Source organism: Xiphophorus hellerii, chromosome 2 (genome assembly GCF_003331165.1).
Source record: "Xiphophorus hellerii strain 12219 chromosome 2, Xiphophorus_hellerii-4.1, whole genome shotgun sequence".
NCBI lineage: Eukaryota > Metazoa > Chordata > Actinopteri > Cyprinodontiformes > Poeciliidae > Xiphophorus > Xiphophorus hellerii.
Window position 1 is genome coordinate 9209263 of NC_045673.1, and position 15999 is coordinate 9225261.

Genomic DNA, 15999 nt, shown 5'->3' on the forward strand with positions numbered 1-15999 from the left:
TCTGGCCAGAACTGTTGCAATGGTATTCTTTTTCTTTGTATTTTAGTTGTGAGATTTTACAAAGTGCCTGTATCTATACGATGCACACTGTTAGTAAAACATGTGAGCAGTGACTGAAAAACTACCTTCATATTTGTGCAAATGTATTTTCTTTTTATAATTATCATTAAAAAGGAGTATCTGGGAAACTGAACGTCCAAAAAATACACATGAATTTCCTTAGAAATTCTACATTCTCAGAAGGAATGCAGTACTGTTTAATCATGAACAAGGATGTAGCGTTAGTCCGCCCTTTCACATCTTAACGGACACACCTCCACAAAGGGATGATTAAGTACTGCAGCATCTCCTTCAAACTGGAAACTGCATTGATGAGAGCTTCACCTGCCCTGTCACCTCTGAGCAAAGAGATGACTAACACAAAACTCCGGAGAAGGTCGACTTTTTTTTTTTCTCTCAGCCTGGCTTGTTTGTTCCTTTCCTTTGCTTTTTGGGAAACCGCCATTGATAGAAGTTCGCCCTCTCAATTTCATATCCCGGATCAGTTTTTCGCTGACCTGCCTGCCTGTTTAGCCATCATCGCTGGAGCTGTAGAGGGTACCAAGGCTGAAATAAAAGAGCTTCTAGCATCCAGGAGTAGGAAAACAACTCTTTCTGAGGATTTCTACATTAATGCAACAAAAGATTGTGCAGCTTACATTAAGAATAGAGGTTTCATTTTAGTGCCTTTAAGTGAGGAGGAACTAAATTTTCCCATTGCATACTCCATAGTGATACACGAGAAGATTGAGATGTTTGAACGACTCCTACGATCTATTTATGCTCCACAGAACATCTACTGTGTCCATATTGACCTGAAGTCTTCCCTGTCTTTTCACAAGGCTGTGAAGAAAATAGTTTCCTGCTTTCCCAATGTTTTTGTAGCCAGTAAATTAGAAAGTGTTGTGTATGCTTCATGGTCCAGAGTACAGGCAGATCTGAACTGCATGAAAGATCTGCTGCACTCTGAAGTTCAGTGGAGATACCTTTTGAATACCTGTGGGACAGACTTTCCCATTAAAACCAACAGGGAGATGGTGAAGGCTCTGAAAGTCCTTAATGGGAGGAACAGCTTGGAAACTGAAGCCACCAGTGACTACAAGAAAGCTCGCTGGCAGTACCACCACAAGTGTCACCAACAGGGTCATCAGAACAGACGTGAGAAAAAGCCCGCCACCCATCAGCAGCCCAATGTTCTCAGGAAACGCCTACTTTGTGGTCTCAAGGGCCTTTGTGAAATACCTGATGCGGAACGGAGAGATTCAGAAATTCATGGAGTGGGAAAAAGACACATACAGTCCAGACGAGCACATGTGGGCCACCCTGCAGAGGATGTCCTCTGTTCCTGGATCAATGCCCTCAAACGGCAAATATGACACGTCGGACATGATGGCTCTCGCCCGAGTTGTCAAGTGGTCTTATTTAACAGGAGACGTGAACAAAGGAGCTCCGTACTATCCATGTACAGGGGCCTACAGGAGAGCGGTGTGTGTGTACGGCACCGGCGATCTCCTGTGGCTTCTGAGACAGCAGCACCTCTTTGCAAATAAGTTCGACCCAGAAGTTGATGACATTTCGATCAGGTGTTTGGAGTCAGTTCTGCATTTCAAAGCTTTGGGTTATGACCCCCTGGGCTCTCTGCAAAATCCAAATCTCTTGTAGAAACTAAAATGTAGTTTTTTTCTTTCCAAATGGAGCAGGTAATGTTTGAGAAGCTTCTTACCTTATTGCAATAGAACATCTGACGGGTATAAGCTGGTTTAAGATTCTCACAAGGCAATGACCCCCCCCGAGTAAACATACAAGGTCGGTATTATCAGTGAAATGTCAAAAATAAAAAGTATGATACATTTTCTTTTTTACTGTTAAAATAACACATTTCATTACAGTTGTAATATTATCTGTAATGTGTTTGACATGCAAATTTGTCTTTCGTGTAGGCAAATAAAATGCAATTGCTTCCCGCTGCTAACTTACTAGCAGTGAACAGGTGTACTTTTTTTTTTTCTTTAATTATTGTGTCAGAATGGTATTTTGTTTCTTAAACAATGTTCTAAATCTTTGATTTCAATAAAATCTGTACTTTCTGTGGATTTAATTTGTGGTAATAACTACAAGAATCTCCAAAGTGGTAAACATTTTTGGAATACCACAACTATGTGTTAGAAAAATTATCCTCCTGTTCATTTACTCATGAGTTTATTTTACAAGTTATGTTTTCATATTATTCTTTTAATATTATTACTCTCATATTATTCTTCTTTTTATATATTTACTTAACTTTTCTTTCTTTTGTAGTATATTATTAACTTTGTTTAGGATGTTTGCTTGGAAGCTAAAAACGTTAAACATTCATGTGTTATTAGTTCCATATGTAACTGATTAGTTGTGGTCAGCCACATGCCCTTGTAAGGGCATGTCCATAGGAGGTTTCAGAATGTAAAGACGGTTGGTCAATTCTCTGTGTGACTGTGTGAAGAAGCCCAACCTCCTTTTTCTATACAATAAAGAGAAATGCAAAGAAAGAACTGGCAGAATTGAGTCCAGACAGTGTTTGACAGCGATTCGTCGCGTCTGTTCTCAATTCTCCTATTCTGCAGAAAAGAAATCAAAAGAAACCTAATCTCTGTCTCTGGCTGATTCTTTGCAGGTTGTGACAAAATAAACCTATCACTATGTATGAATACAGTTTTTATGAACTTTTTTTTTCTTCTAATAGTTACATTTAAGTCCTACATGAATTATAAAAAAACACCTTTAATACAGTTTGTAAAGCTGATTTAATAAGCTAGCATGTGAGCTGGGCACAAGAAGGTAACCACACCATTGCCTTCTTACTTTATATATTAATCATAATTGGGGCTTGGACAGAGTGTTAGCAAGTTAAAATCTGTTTTTAGGAAAAACCCTATTATAATCCTTATGAGCTAAACGTGGATAATGTATGATTAACACGGTCTCTGATTGCTTCTTGACCACTTCAAGAAACTGGTTGAATGTAATAAGTTGACAGAATAAGCATTAAACAAGTGTACATATGTAAGACATAACTGAATAAAATGTAACACCTTTTATGACAAATGTACTTCTCGATTTTCCACAAACCCTGTATACACGGATATTTAATCTAATTTGTTTCAGATTCTCTTTCCAACAACCAGAAGCACATCCCAGTGAGGGGCAACAAAATAAAACTTTATTTTCCCCATGGTGAAATTTTAACAGAACATCAGCAATGAACAGTGGAAAAGGTGCTGCCAACACTTTACATAAAATGCCACTCTGTGAGTTTGACACCTATAAATTGCAGTTTAAAAATCAGTTCATAAAAATATATTAAATTTCTCTCCTTTAACACCTTGTATATAAATATATATTTCAATGTAACAAAGCAGAACATGCAGCAACCACTTGTAACAAAGTGTTAAATAGTGAGGATTTAACTAAGAAACCTGAAGACAGGCTTGACTTAACATAGGGGACTAAATAAAAGCAAAATACAATATTTCGAACAGCAAATGTGGGCAAAGTTATAAGGGTTAGATTGTTTGATAAACAAGAAAAAAAATACAGCAAAGTGTCTGAAAATGTAACAAACAGCATAGATTAAAAAAAGCACTTTAGGTGCAAAAAACAAAAAAAATCTCCTGTAACTTTGAGCAGAACATAAACATGAGGACAGGAGTTAAGAGATTGAGACTCCTCCTCATGAGGCACTGTGAAGTGGTCACTCAGGAACAGCAGCAGCAGCCATCTCCACCTTCCCGAATATTTCCTGGTCAACTCTGCAGAAACATTCAAAAGTCAGAAGACAGCTGTGAGACCGGGGAGGCATTGATGCAATCAATCAGGATCAGCTTACAACAATGACCTCTAAAAAATAGATCTTTTTCAGAATCACACCCTGAAATGTGTTCAGACTGGGATGAATGTAAGAAAAATAAAAATCCTGTCTAATTTCTTAACAAAATCAGTAAAGTAAAAGTAATTTTTTTTTTCCAAAATGAGTCAAAGAGTCCACTGAGATCTTTGTTTTAAAATTCAATATTTTGTGCCGCTTGTTACAAAGTGGTGGATCAAACCAGTTTAGGCTTTCAAAAACACATTTTAGGCTGTTGCTAGTCAATTGATTTTTTTTTTTTTTTTTGCTTGACCTAAATATTCACATTTAGAAAATGTTCAAATCATACATACCTTTTACTAAAAAAATTGACATTTCAGTTCACCTAGAAAGTCAACACCAAGTGTACATGACAATGTTTTTAATTTCCTTTGAGAACACAAGTGTCCTTTAAGGACCAATATTTGCATTTACTGGATATCCATCTTCCAGCTTATTGGAAAGTGCGGTAAATTAAATCAATGCACTTTATGCGTTTCTAATGAATTTTAGCTGTTAATCCTGTTCGATCAGGCCAATTTCGGTTGAGGTCTGACCTACTGATTCAGATTTGGACTTGTTCTCACAATTTCACTCCAAATAAAAACAGAACAAAGCTGCAAGTTTTTTGATAGAGCCGGTCATTTTCAAAGTAACGGAAAATGAAGGAATTGGAGAAATGTGCACAAGTCCTTAATATTTCTGGGTTAAAAAGAATGAACTGACTGGAGCCTCTGTTAATCTTAATGTCAAGAAGTTTGGAATGTGCAACTCCTCACAAGAACTTTTGTTTTAACTGGTTATAAACTGAAAACTCCTCTGTCCTTCATCAGTTAAATAATGTTATACTTTTCAATCAATTATAGTAATCACAGCAGCTGCTGAACATTAATCACTTATCAGGAAAAAGCAGTACATTTCCGAGTGCAAGAGGAAAGCTGACAAACGATCTATTTACCAAAACATCAGTGGGGAGCAGGAGTGCAGGGAGTGAGTCATGCAGAAAGCTGTGAGCGTGAACAAGCTGGTCGTTCAGTGAGGGCCACTTACTGACAACCATGTGAGGACACGGTTAATGTGCAACAGTGCAACCACACGTACCACAATGACGGGGGACAAACTAGTTCCTTGTGGCACTAACTTGGACAAAAAAAAAAAAAACTTACCAAATATAAACTGCAGCAACTCTAAACCTGTTTGGTTTTTGGGCGTTTTTTTTTTTTTTTAAAACAAGAAATAAGTGCCAGTAAGTGTGACATCAAGACAATCTGTGCACAGTTATTTTGGTATAAACTAGTTGTTACATTGCTTTCTAAACTGGGTAAAAAAAAATGCATAATCTGAAATACAAAAAGCCTTACGCAAAATGTAAAGATTGACAATATTTGTAAATTAAAAAAATGAAAAACTATGCAGAATAAAATTATGCTGCTAACTTTACATTGCTGGCTCAGACAAGAATTTAGCTGGTTAAACATTCACCAAGCCACCTATTTTAATGAGCAGACAGTCATTCTGTTTATTTGGAATTTAAATCACATCAGTTGAGAATTGCAGAGGAAATTGTCTTTCCTTTAAGAGAATAGGTGTCTTGGTGTGCTTCTGCAAGCTACCTGATCAATTTATTGTTAGTTTCACAAAATACAAAAGGATGCAGAAACTGACCCTTGGTCAAAGAGCAAATACCTTTTATTGCTTTTCCTATTTTTTTCGGCATCAAACCTTAAGAGGGGCAGGAAAACTGGTTTAAGGAGAGAAAATTTAGACAACCAACACCAACAACAGATCAAAACGCGCAGAATGTTTAGAGATTCTCTGAGGATTTGAGCAGTATCTTTTTAAAAGAGTGGAGACAAATGGACAACATGAAGACGACGTGCTTTTCATCTATTCACAATATTTTACAAATATTTTTCCTATTGTATACACACACATAACATATTTCTATTATTATTATTATTATTATTATTATTATTATTATTATTATTTCCCTAGATCTAAAAAGCTTTAGGACAGATCTAACCTGTCAGAGCTTAGATTTAATCCCGGTGCTAAAAAATTCTGTGAAATAAATGCTTGCTCTAATTTGAAGCAAATATCTACATTTCTGCAGAACATGATTTTTCAATGTTCTGCAGACAGACAACAATCCTTCGAAGTGCCGGTTTTTAAACTGAAGTGGAACAAGCTAATTGTTGACATAAAAGAAAATATACTGCTCAAAAAAATAAAGGGAACACTTTAAGTGTGAAACACCTGTTTAAGTGTTCCCTTTATTTTTTTGAGCAGTGTATATTGATAACTGGCAACTGTGTACTGACAGTGCAGGCTAAAAGTGCTGTTAATCATAGCTTAGTTCCATCTTTTTTAATATCTTACAACATATTTAAAAAATGAACTAGACAGTCTTACTCCAAGTCTGAGGAGAGTGTGAAATGTGAGTGATAACTACAAACGAAGAATGTAACAGTGTAGCAAAAAGAAACAGAAATTCAACACTTTGGAAGCAGTAGGAGATCACCTTTGAGCAACTAGGACATGCTGATGTTGTGTCTGGTTGTGTAGTGAACAAACAAAATGCAATTCAACACTTTGTATTGGCGGTGCACATACAGCTGCCTTCTTCCACTTTTTTCATTCAATGATTACAAACTTCGTTGAGTTTGTTGCTCTATGTGACAGAGCAACACAAAGTTGTGATTTTTAAGTGAAAGGAAACAATTCATGATTTTCTTCTACAAATAAAAGTTGAAGGTTTGCTCTGCATGTCTATAATGCTAAATAAAATCCTTCCTGCCTTCACAAGAGGACTTACCAGAAACAAAATCTTATCTACTTTGATCTCAGTATAAATACAGCTGGATTATTTTATAGTGTTCATCAAACAGCATCATGAAGACCAATGAACACATCAGACAAGTCAGGGAGAAAGTTGTGGAGAAGGAGAGCAATATTGAGAGAAGCGGCCAAGAGGCCCATGGTAGGAGCTGGAGGAGCTGTAAAGACTCAGCTCAGGTGAGACAATCTGTTGTCAGGACAACCATTATTTGTGCAGAGGGTATCCCTATCCATCTTCAAGCAACTGTTGAAGATTTGGCAGCTCATACCCTCTCCTGTATTCAGTTATCCTGTATAACCTTCATATGGTTATAAATGTAACTGGGAAACCTAAACCAAACGGCGTTCATGTGTCGAAAACTCACTGTTTGATACATTCTGGAATGGCCACGTACTCCATAGGGACAAGTTCAGCAAGGGTTTTCAAGCTGTACACATACTTGACTTTCTGAGAAAACTTGGAGCTGCAGAAGGAAATAGAAATGGCACAATACAAATATTTTTGCCTTAATCATTTCAATTTTCCAAATATTTATACCCGCAACATACCTTATGAAGGGTTTTGTGAGTGCCAGCAGGGTACGAATGAACCAGGAGGGGTGGACAATTATCAGCGATTTTAGGTTTTTCCGTAACCTATACGAAGAGATAAATCAGAGGTTAAGAAAGTTCAAATTAACCATGGTCTCTTAAACTGGACTAAACGAAAATGGTGCCATATCTATTCTACTTATGACAACAGCGTCTTTTTCAGAGTTGTGCTGAATTACCTGCGATCAATCTGCTGGTAGCACTTTCTGAGCCAGCTAACAGCTGGCATCTTTTTCCGAGACGTTGCCCCATTCAAATACACAATCATGTAATTCTCAGCAACCAGCAGCTCCAGTGTGCCAATGACATACCTGGAGAAGAAAATACACGTTAAGTAATTGTTTCAAATGCTGGCAGTAAAATCCCAATTGATTCGCACAGACTCTTACTTGAATAAATTATCCATGATGTATCTGTAGTTTGGTTGACCGCTCTCAGGCATGAAGCAAACAGCAAACACAATGATGGCATTCAAACCATCTCCGTAATAACCTGCAGACAACATATCAAACATTTATAAATGTTTTTTTTTTTTTAAGTGAGAAAATTTGGAATACTAAAACCATCAAACTCAAGTCATTGTGCTTTTGTGCATGGCAGTAAGATTACACTGACCCCCATGGCTGATGACTTTCTTGTAAGGTTCAATGGCCTTCATGTCCACTCTGTGATCTTGATCTCCAAAACGGAAAATCCTCCATCGTCGTCCTTCTTCCCGCTCCTCTGAGGCCGAATATTCCTGGACTGAATCAACGGTTTTCTGTAGTATTTCTGTGGTTTTTGGTTTAGGAAGATCATCTGAATGAAAAGAAAAAAAAAATCTAAATATATATATTTTAGCAAATAAATAAATTAAGCCATCCGATGATTTGTGTGATTAAAATCAGAGCATTTTTCATCAAATATACATTCAAATCTTTAGATTATTTTCCTCATGCTCCAATTACAACCAGTTGATCATCTGTATCTTAACATGCTTTGCTCTCAGATTAAAATCCAACAATCACAGCTGCAGTTCATTATCTCTTTCCAGGCCTTTCATTAGGAAGAAGAAAAAAAAGAGCATTTTTTTCATAATTCATACAAAACATCACATGACAACTAAAATTGACAAACACTAAATAAAGTAAGATATTTACATACTCTGTAGAAAAGCAAACTACAGATTTTCTTTCACTACCATCAAAATAGTTATAAAGTGATATTTGGAGGGCCCATAGCAAAGCCATAATCTTAGTTTCATGGAAAATTTGTGGGAAGGACATAAGGAGTGTGGTAGCACAGCTGTCTGCAAACCTGACTCAGTTACAGCCGTTCTGTTGGGAGGAATGAGCCAAAATTACTACAAACTACTGAGAGGTCAGTTTCAGAAATATCAAACCTTTTTTTTTTTTTTATTCAGACTTTGGTATCCCATTTTATGTCTTGTTTTGGTTGCTTTGCTAAAGCAACTTTACTAAACTTTACTAAAGTTTTGGTTGCTAAAATCTAAAAAAATTCCCTAACCAAGTTACAGGCTTAAATGTTCTTTAAAAATGAAAGTTTATCGATGTTTGAGAGGGTGTGCTTGCATTTTTATGCCATAAACATTATATTACTTGTAACTCAAAACATTATTGTTTATTGCAATAACTTGTGGGACAATTTATTGTCCAGCAAGTTATCGTGACACACCTGCTCTGTCTGTTCAGACAGTGCGAAAAAAATTATTGTAATATAAACGTATGTAAACACCTGGTTGCACTGAATTGTTCTCCCTAAGAAATACCCTAGGAACTTCTGCGTGTATTTTGTACATCTATTGCTGCACAGTGTTTCAACATCAAAACAAGTATTTGGCTGATCAAAGTCAAACTACGCAAATAAATTCAACTGAAACACTTATATGGGAATGTTTATACAGTAAGCACAGCTGCAATATACACCAAATTTAAGATTTCATTATTGGTTTGTATTCTCCTTATCTGGTCCATATTTTCCAGTAAGAGAGCTATTTCCATTGTACTATCTACAGGATTTATTTACAATCAAATGCAAGCCCTTAAAAAGAGAAAAACCATAAAATAGTGAATATATTGAAAATAAACCATTTCTGAAGTGATAAACTGTCATTAGTACCTTAGAAAATGAACATTTAAAATAAAAAAAATAAAAAAATGATCAAAATAAAAGCAAGAAATATAACATGTGGGAGAAAATATATTCAAACAAGTGAAGTGAAGATGATTGGGATGAAGGATTTGATTGACTTGTGGTTTGTAAAAAACAAATGAAGTCTGTCCAAGAACTCTTACCACAAGAAGAGAAAAACCTGCTGTTGGACTGCAGCCTGTTTCCAGGCAGACATAGGAAACAACTCTTCCAAGTGAGAAAGAGGAATGCAGCGATGTGGGAACAAGAACAACAAACAGCATTTTAAACAAAGTTGAGGAGGTAAGCTACCAAAAACCCCTAAAAAGGACAATGTTTATAGGCCACGTTTAGTAAAACAAGACCAGGCAGCTTCTCATTTCTAAACTGAAGTCTAGCTTCTTATAACAGGATCCCACATGCATGTAGGCGCTGGGTGATGAAGCTTGTACATAAAATCTGATTTTTTCATAAGAAATTCAATTTTAGTTAATTATTTTCTTGCTTTTTCTTAAAAGAAAAATACAAAAGCATTTTAAAAACCTGGTTTTTATTTCTATTATTCCTTCTGTGAGATGACCTGAATTCAAAGTTCAAATAAATGAAAGCTGTGAAACACACTTGACAACCAAGCTGGAAGGCCCTGGCTGGGCTGACATCACTCTGAACTATGGAAATCAAAGAGGGGGAAAACTCAGTTTTCAAAAATGAAATCTTCAAAAAACTGAAAATTCAATCGATAAAATCGATTTACCGCCCAGCCCTACATGCATGTTCCCAAGAATTTATCACTTTTTCCATCACTATGTTTACTGGATTTACTTTGCTATTCTGTTAGTAAGGCAAAGTAAAACAATCAGTGTTACAGGAATCAATAATAAGACCATCACAGTGGCTTTTTACCTTCCCATTCAAATTCATTGCTGTTGTCTGAGGGCGTCTCCATGTCGTCCAGGTCCAGATCTGTAATTTCCTCCAACTCATCAGAGAGAAGAGAACCTTCGCTGCGGTCCAGAGTCAAACTCATGTCTGGAGCAGAGAGTTTTTTCTTGGCCTTCTTGCTTTGGTTCTCTCCATAACCTGGGATAGATAATAACTGTTAGTAGTTCTATTATATGTGCAGCCTCTTTAAAATAGACTAAATTATTCATTTTTAACGCAATGATAAGGAATTCTATTTTGGAAAAAAAAATACCAAAAAAAAGTCAAAGTAAGACTCAAGAGTCCTCAAGGATTTAACTTTAAGATTCAGAATAAATCTGAAATAACATTCTAAAGAGTTCAGATTTTTTTTTATTTGTACAGTAATATGAAGTGCATTACTGTGTTATGATTACCAGGGTCTCTCTCTTCAGAGGTTCCAGAAAAAAACTCATCAAGATCCTCTTCCTCTGGGAGGGGCCTGATGAAAAATAAGTTAATAATCTTAACTTCAGTACTTTATGATTTTCACATTTTTGCCCATAATGTGGGCAAAAGCATCTCTGCATAAGACATTTTATACTGAGTTATATTGCATCTGGGCATCTCAGTACCGTGGGAAGTCTTCATCTTGCCACTCTTCCTTCAGCTCAACTCCTTCCATTCTCAGACGAGCTTCTGTAGTGGCGACTGACTCCTTGCCGCTCCAAGCTGCTTGTGGAGCAGGAGGGGGGACACAAACAAGAATTCAACATTTCATAGTTAACTGAATCTAATTGCTAAAAACAGAACGTTTGTAGAATAAAATGGGCAAAGTTCAAGAGCAAGCCACCACAGATTATCTGTAAAATGTAAACACATAATTGGTTATTTTTTTTAAAGGTGATGCATACAGTCTTAATGGGATTAGCCAGGAAGCCTTAAAGTTGAACTCATTTGCCAAAACACCACAGCGCCGTTCATTTTGGGGTTACTGAGTCAGACACTCGGAGCCTGTTTTTAAAGACACTGGTGCACTGAAGATAAAATCATTTCATCAAGTACACTGGGACTAATTTAGCCTTTACTGGAGTCTAAGGTAAATTAAACCTTCCTTCAAGTTCACCGACAGCCGTCTCTGCTGATAGTCTCAAAGAAAATTAGCGAGTTTGAAGGTCTACATTGTATACTTCCTTTTAAACCGAATTGATGTGTTAAACTGATTCTCTACTATGCATAATAAGTATAACACAGTTGAAAATCTAAATTTAAGTAATTATTGCCGTGCATAGGTAGGTTAATCATAAGACCTGTTTAATTCAGGAGGGTCCTAAAGCTTTGCGTATGTATTTGATACAAAGTAAGTAATACATGTATCAAATACATATTCACAGCATTAAATATTCACGAGAAAGCACCGTAATACTCGTATGTGACGCATTGTGAGGCTAATTACCATACAATACACTTTTAGTCCCTTGTTTAAGCATTAAGTCAAAAGCTTCAGCTTGTAACTGGTCTCCTAATCAGGTATTTTGCCGTTTGAAAGCTTACCAGCTTCCACTAAGAGCTTAGTTTATAAGCCATACGCCTAACTAATGATAAATGTGGAATCTGTATTGCTGTTACACAGAGCCCCCTTTAGTAGGCTATAACAATGCATTTGTGCTTATACAGAAATTCCACAGATTTTGAATTTAATGTCAGAATAAACCCATTTAGGCGTCTGATTCGAAATGGCAATAATCTCTACATAACCTAACAGCTGAAATAGGCAAAAAAAATTTGCTTCCTTTAAAGGAAAACTGCAGACCAAGTGGAAAGACTAATAGTAAGCTACTTCAGCAAAATAAGGAAGCTAAACTGCAAAAAAGAAGAAAGTTAAAAAAAAACAAACTTGAATCATAACACTGAGCTTACATAAAGCCACCACACAATGTCTATTTATATGGAAATGTAAAGGTGAAGTTAAACTGTGAAGATGTCTGTGTGAGATGTCAAACACACTAAAGTGCTGTTTTTGTGATTTTATTAGAAATCCAATACCTGTCTATTTCCCCACAAAGAACATCTGACATTTTATTTTTTTAAATGTGCGCTGATTTCTTCCAAGGGTGATGTGAGTACAAAGCTGTGGTGAATTTTAAATATTGTAAACATTGATAACTGTAGACTAGGAATGACCTCAACCATTCTTACAGTTTTTAGTGTTCCCACACATGTAAAATCTCATAATTTTCTGGTCAGCTCAATCCTTTAGGTTCATCTTAACATGTAAAATTCATACATGTAGAATGAATTGTTGACAGATGTATAATAGGAGTTTGCATATGGTACCAGCAGAAATCAGAAACTGGAAGGGTAATGAAGGAAACAAAGAAGAAGCACTTAAAAGAAATTCTTTAAAACACACTTTAATATTTAGGAAACCTTTATTCTGTTGCAAGAATTTATAGAAAGCTTTTTCAGCATTAGAACGAAATGCATATAAAAACTAAACTATGTGAACTGGTCAAAGTCTCACTGACTTATTTTATGCTATTTAGATTCTTCAAAACACCAACTGTGATTTGTTATGAATAGTTGCCAGGGGAGATTAAAGAATTCCTCAAACAAAACAAACAAAAACTAGTTTTCCCAAAAATAAAGTCATTGTCAAATTTATTTTTATTGCATGCTTAAATATAACTATTGTGCTATAAAAACGCTGCTAAAAGCAGTCTGGTCTCAGGACCCCAGCAGGTCCACCCTAATAAACATCAGCATAAACTCATCTAGATCTGATTACATTCGCTGTTGATTCATCTGGAATCGACAAGCTTTTTGAGACAGAATTTCAACCCCAACATATCAAAAGATACAGTTGGGAATCTCATCCAAACTGTATCTCATCGTTTGGAATAATTTCTGCTAAAGTATGGCATTCTTATGATTTAACTGTAGTAGAAGTTCAGTGAAAATGCATGTGTATATGGACGGGACTTGAAATTATATTTAAAGCAATAATTTTTAAATGGGAGCAAAATACTTGGGGAAATGTTTGGGGTGATTTCATACACTTTCACAGTATTGGGAGGTCTTACAAAAGAAGAAGCATTTGAAATTACTAAGAAAGACTGCAAAAACACATCATTTGCAAGCCTATATCACCAGATGGAGCTTCAATGCTTCTCATCAGTTTATTTCTATTGACTTTTAGCTGTGAACATTGTTTATATTGAGTAAGCAAGTTTTTAAGTTTGCATGATTTTAAACTGAATAGAAATTACTACTGTACTTTCTGCTCCTTCTGAGAAATAAACTTGATGAACTGAGAAGTACAATGGATTCCACTATAAATATTTTGCTGTAAATTGTAATTTGAGAAAGTGATTTGTTTTGTTAATTCCATTCAACTTTTGAGTAGTAATTTGAATACAGCTTGTTATAAATTGCATGAGTTGAACTTATGTCTTTGAGAATTTAAATCATGCTGAGAATTCTTTAGGCCTTTAGGAGTTTAATGTTTTCTTACTTTCTAAATAATTTCTCTATTTTTGTTACATTTTCAATGGCGAGAATAAGGGGAAGTTCATGTAGGAACAAACATGCAGAATGATTAAAAATCGGTACGGTTAAAAGGGGATCTGAGCCCTGACGGAAATGTTTTCTTTCAAGACACCTGACACGATAAACGGGCACTTAAGAATTTCTAGCTTTTTTTTTTTTTTTAAAAAGTAAAAACAAACACAAACTTCCCAAAACGTTTAAAAAGATGCATACTAGTTATTTTGATTTAAATTCTGGTGCGATGTGAAATTACACACTTGTTAACAGTTTAATCACCTAAATAAATCCCCAAAATACACACCTTCCTGATGCTCCTGGCGGTGAATGCGCCTTGGGAAGGCTAACCGGGGCAGAGCTTCCTCCTCCAGACTGTTTTTGCACTTTTCCTGGCGTTGTTCTTCTTGTTTTGGTCACATTTTCTCGACGAGATTTTTCGCGATTTTCCAACGCTGAGGCTGAGCTATCCTGTAAATCCTGGCCACCCTCCTTTCTCGACACTCCGGAAGACGCGAGACTAGCTGTCTGCCTGTTTCCCAAATCCCCATCAGTCCTGCTGGGTGTGACACAATCCGGGTTGCTATTGTTCAAACTTGTATCACTTACACCCTTCAACATCGCTTCACTTTCTTTCACGTCCGATGCCATGAGTCCTGTTACTAGGGTTCCCTTGGTGCTGACGCGACTCAGACGGGGTTTGCTCAGAAAAAATACTCCGATCTTCTTATATTTCCTATGATAGTCAAAAAGCCAAACTGAATTAGCAACTTTTTCAGAAGTTTGTTGCTAACGGACTAGCTCTAGGAAACCGCAAACTAGCCAAGCGACGCGTTGCTAACACGTTTGTAAATCAGCATACCTAATAAGCTAAGCAGTGTGAAATATCACACCGTGTACTTAGACTTGATCACCTTTTCTGAACGCGTCACAGTAAGACGCTAGTGGTCTGAAAGTGTGCTAGCTTTGCACAACCAGCAGTACGCAGTGATCCTGCTTATCAAGTTTCCTTCCTTCCTTCCTCCAAGTCACAATGCTCTCCCCTCTATTGCGGACGTTAACAAACGTTAGTCACGTTAGCTTTTTCGGCTACGTAGAGCTAACTTAGCCGGTAGCTGCGGCTAATAACAGTAGAGTTTTGGACCAAATGTCTATTCTAAGCGGAATATATGTTCAGCAGCTTACTGTACACAGATCTTCATTTGTTCAGGAAAATCAGTAAATAACGGTAGGTTGAACTTGCCAAAGTTCCGGGCTCCTCGACGTACGGTTGCAACCATGGACGGTTAAACGGATATTATGCGCGTGGGCATTTATTAAATAGGTGACGGGGTTACAGAGAGGGGGGGGGGGGGGGGGGGGTCTGCTTTCACTTTCCACAAATACAATTTCTTACTTTTATTTTTACTCAGAGGTACATCTTTATTGACATGTTAGACTAACCTCTCCTGGATTTATTCTCCTTGATTCAATTACAATATTAGTATGAATTTTAAAATACTTGATCAAGCTAAAAGGGAAACTGAATGTAACTTATACACATTTTTTCAAATTGATGACAGATGACTCTGGGCAGGAGGGATCTCTTAATAGTAGCAGTTCACTTGTACAGCAGGTCAGAAGAAGCCCCTGCCTGAGAACACACTACTGTCATATTATGAAGAGGATCCATGGTTGTCCTTAAGGTTCTTCATTTTGTGAATAACCCTTCTTCATAAAATAATGGATTATCGGTCTTTACAAAGATCAAATGTCATGCCAAATTACAGTACACAATGTAAAGATGAACATAATAATAATAATACAAACAATATAATTACTGTATACAGTTTGGAAAACATATACAGTTATGTTGAATAAATTAAAATGTCATGGGGTTTGTTTGTCAAATTAAAAATATCTTTTGAAAATAATAATCAAGCAGGTATAAAGCATACCTGCATGTGGGCTTATTAATTAAGCCCACATTTCTGTATTTTCTGTTTTTACTAGTTTAATGTAATAATCTAAATGTGTTTTCATTAGCTGTTGGTGGAAAACCATTAAACAAAGGCATGGAAAGATCAGTTTGTGTGTAA

General features: G+C 36.3%; 2 protein-coding genes across 7 annotated transcripts; one reads left to right on the forward strand and one right to left on the reverse strand.

Annotated features, from left to right (window-relative positions):
* The first annotated feature begins 191 nt into the window (after positions 1-191).
* gcnt3 (glucosaminyl (N-acetyl) transferase 3, mucin type) lies at positions 192-2137 on the forward strand. Its single transcript, XM_032551532.1, is given in 2 exon segments — positions 192-1166; positions 1168-2137. Coding segments are annotated over 2 exon segments (1374 nt in total). The 5' UTR covers positions 192-326; the 3' UTR covers positions 1702-2137.
* A 1076-nt stretch (positions 2138-3213) lies between these two features.
* On the reverse strand, positions 3214-14394 carry bnip2 (BCL2 interacting protein 2). Of its 6 annotated transcripts, XM_032586439.1 has the most exons (12): positions 14229-14394; positions 11014-11110; positions 10816-10880; positions 10382-10558; positions 7964-8146; positions 7738-7840; positions 7528-7659; positions 7307-7393; positions 7123-7221; positions 5606-5641; positions 5086-5112; positions 3214-3824 (listed from the first exon to the last, which is right to left on the reverse strand). In XM_032586439.1, coding segments are annotated over exons 2-12 (960 nt in total). In that variant the 5' UTR covers positions 11064-11110; positions 14229-14394; the 3' UTR covers positions 3214-3823. The 6 variants fall into 6 exon arrangements, with proteins under 6 accessions (XP_032442330.1, XP_032442325.1, XP_032442351.1 ...); XM_032586434.1 differs by lacking the exon at positions 5086-5112; XM_032586460.1 differs by lacking the exon at positions 5086-5112 and having other exon boundaries at positions 11014-11113; positions 14229-14337.
* Positions 14395-15999: the final 1605 nt, after the last annotated feature.

Excerpts from the sequence above, each read along its gene's own strand:
- bnip2 (XM_032586434.1), bottom strand. The coding sequence starts at position 11,063 with ATGGAAGGAGTTGAGCTGAAGGAAGAGTGGCAAGATGAAGACTTCCCA. Across the intron at positions 10,881-11,013 it reads CAAGATGAAGACTTCCCACG|GCCCCTCCCAGAGGAAGAGG; the intron begins GTACTGAGATGC and ends ATTTTTCATCAG. Across the intron at positions 10,559-10,815 it reads CTCTGAAGAGAGAGACCCTG|GTTATGGAGAGAACCAAAGC; the intron begins GTAATCATAACA and ends TATCTATCCCAG.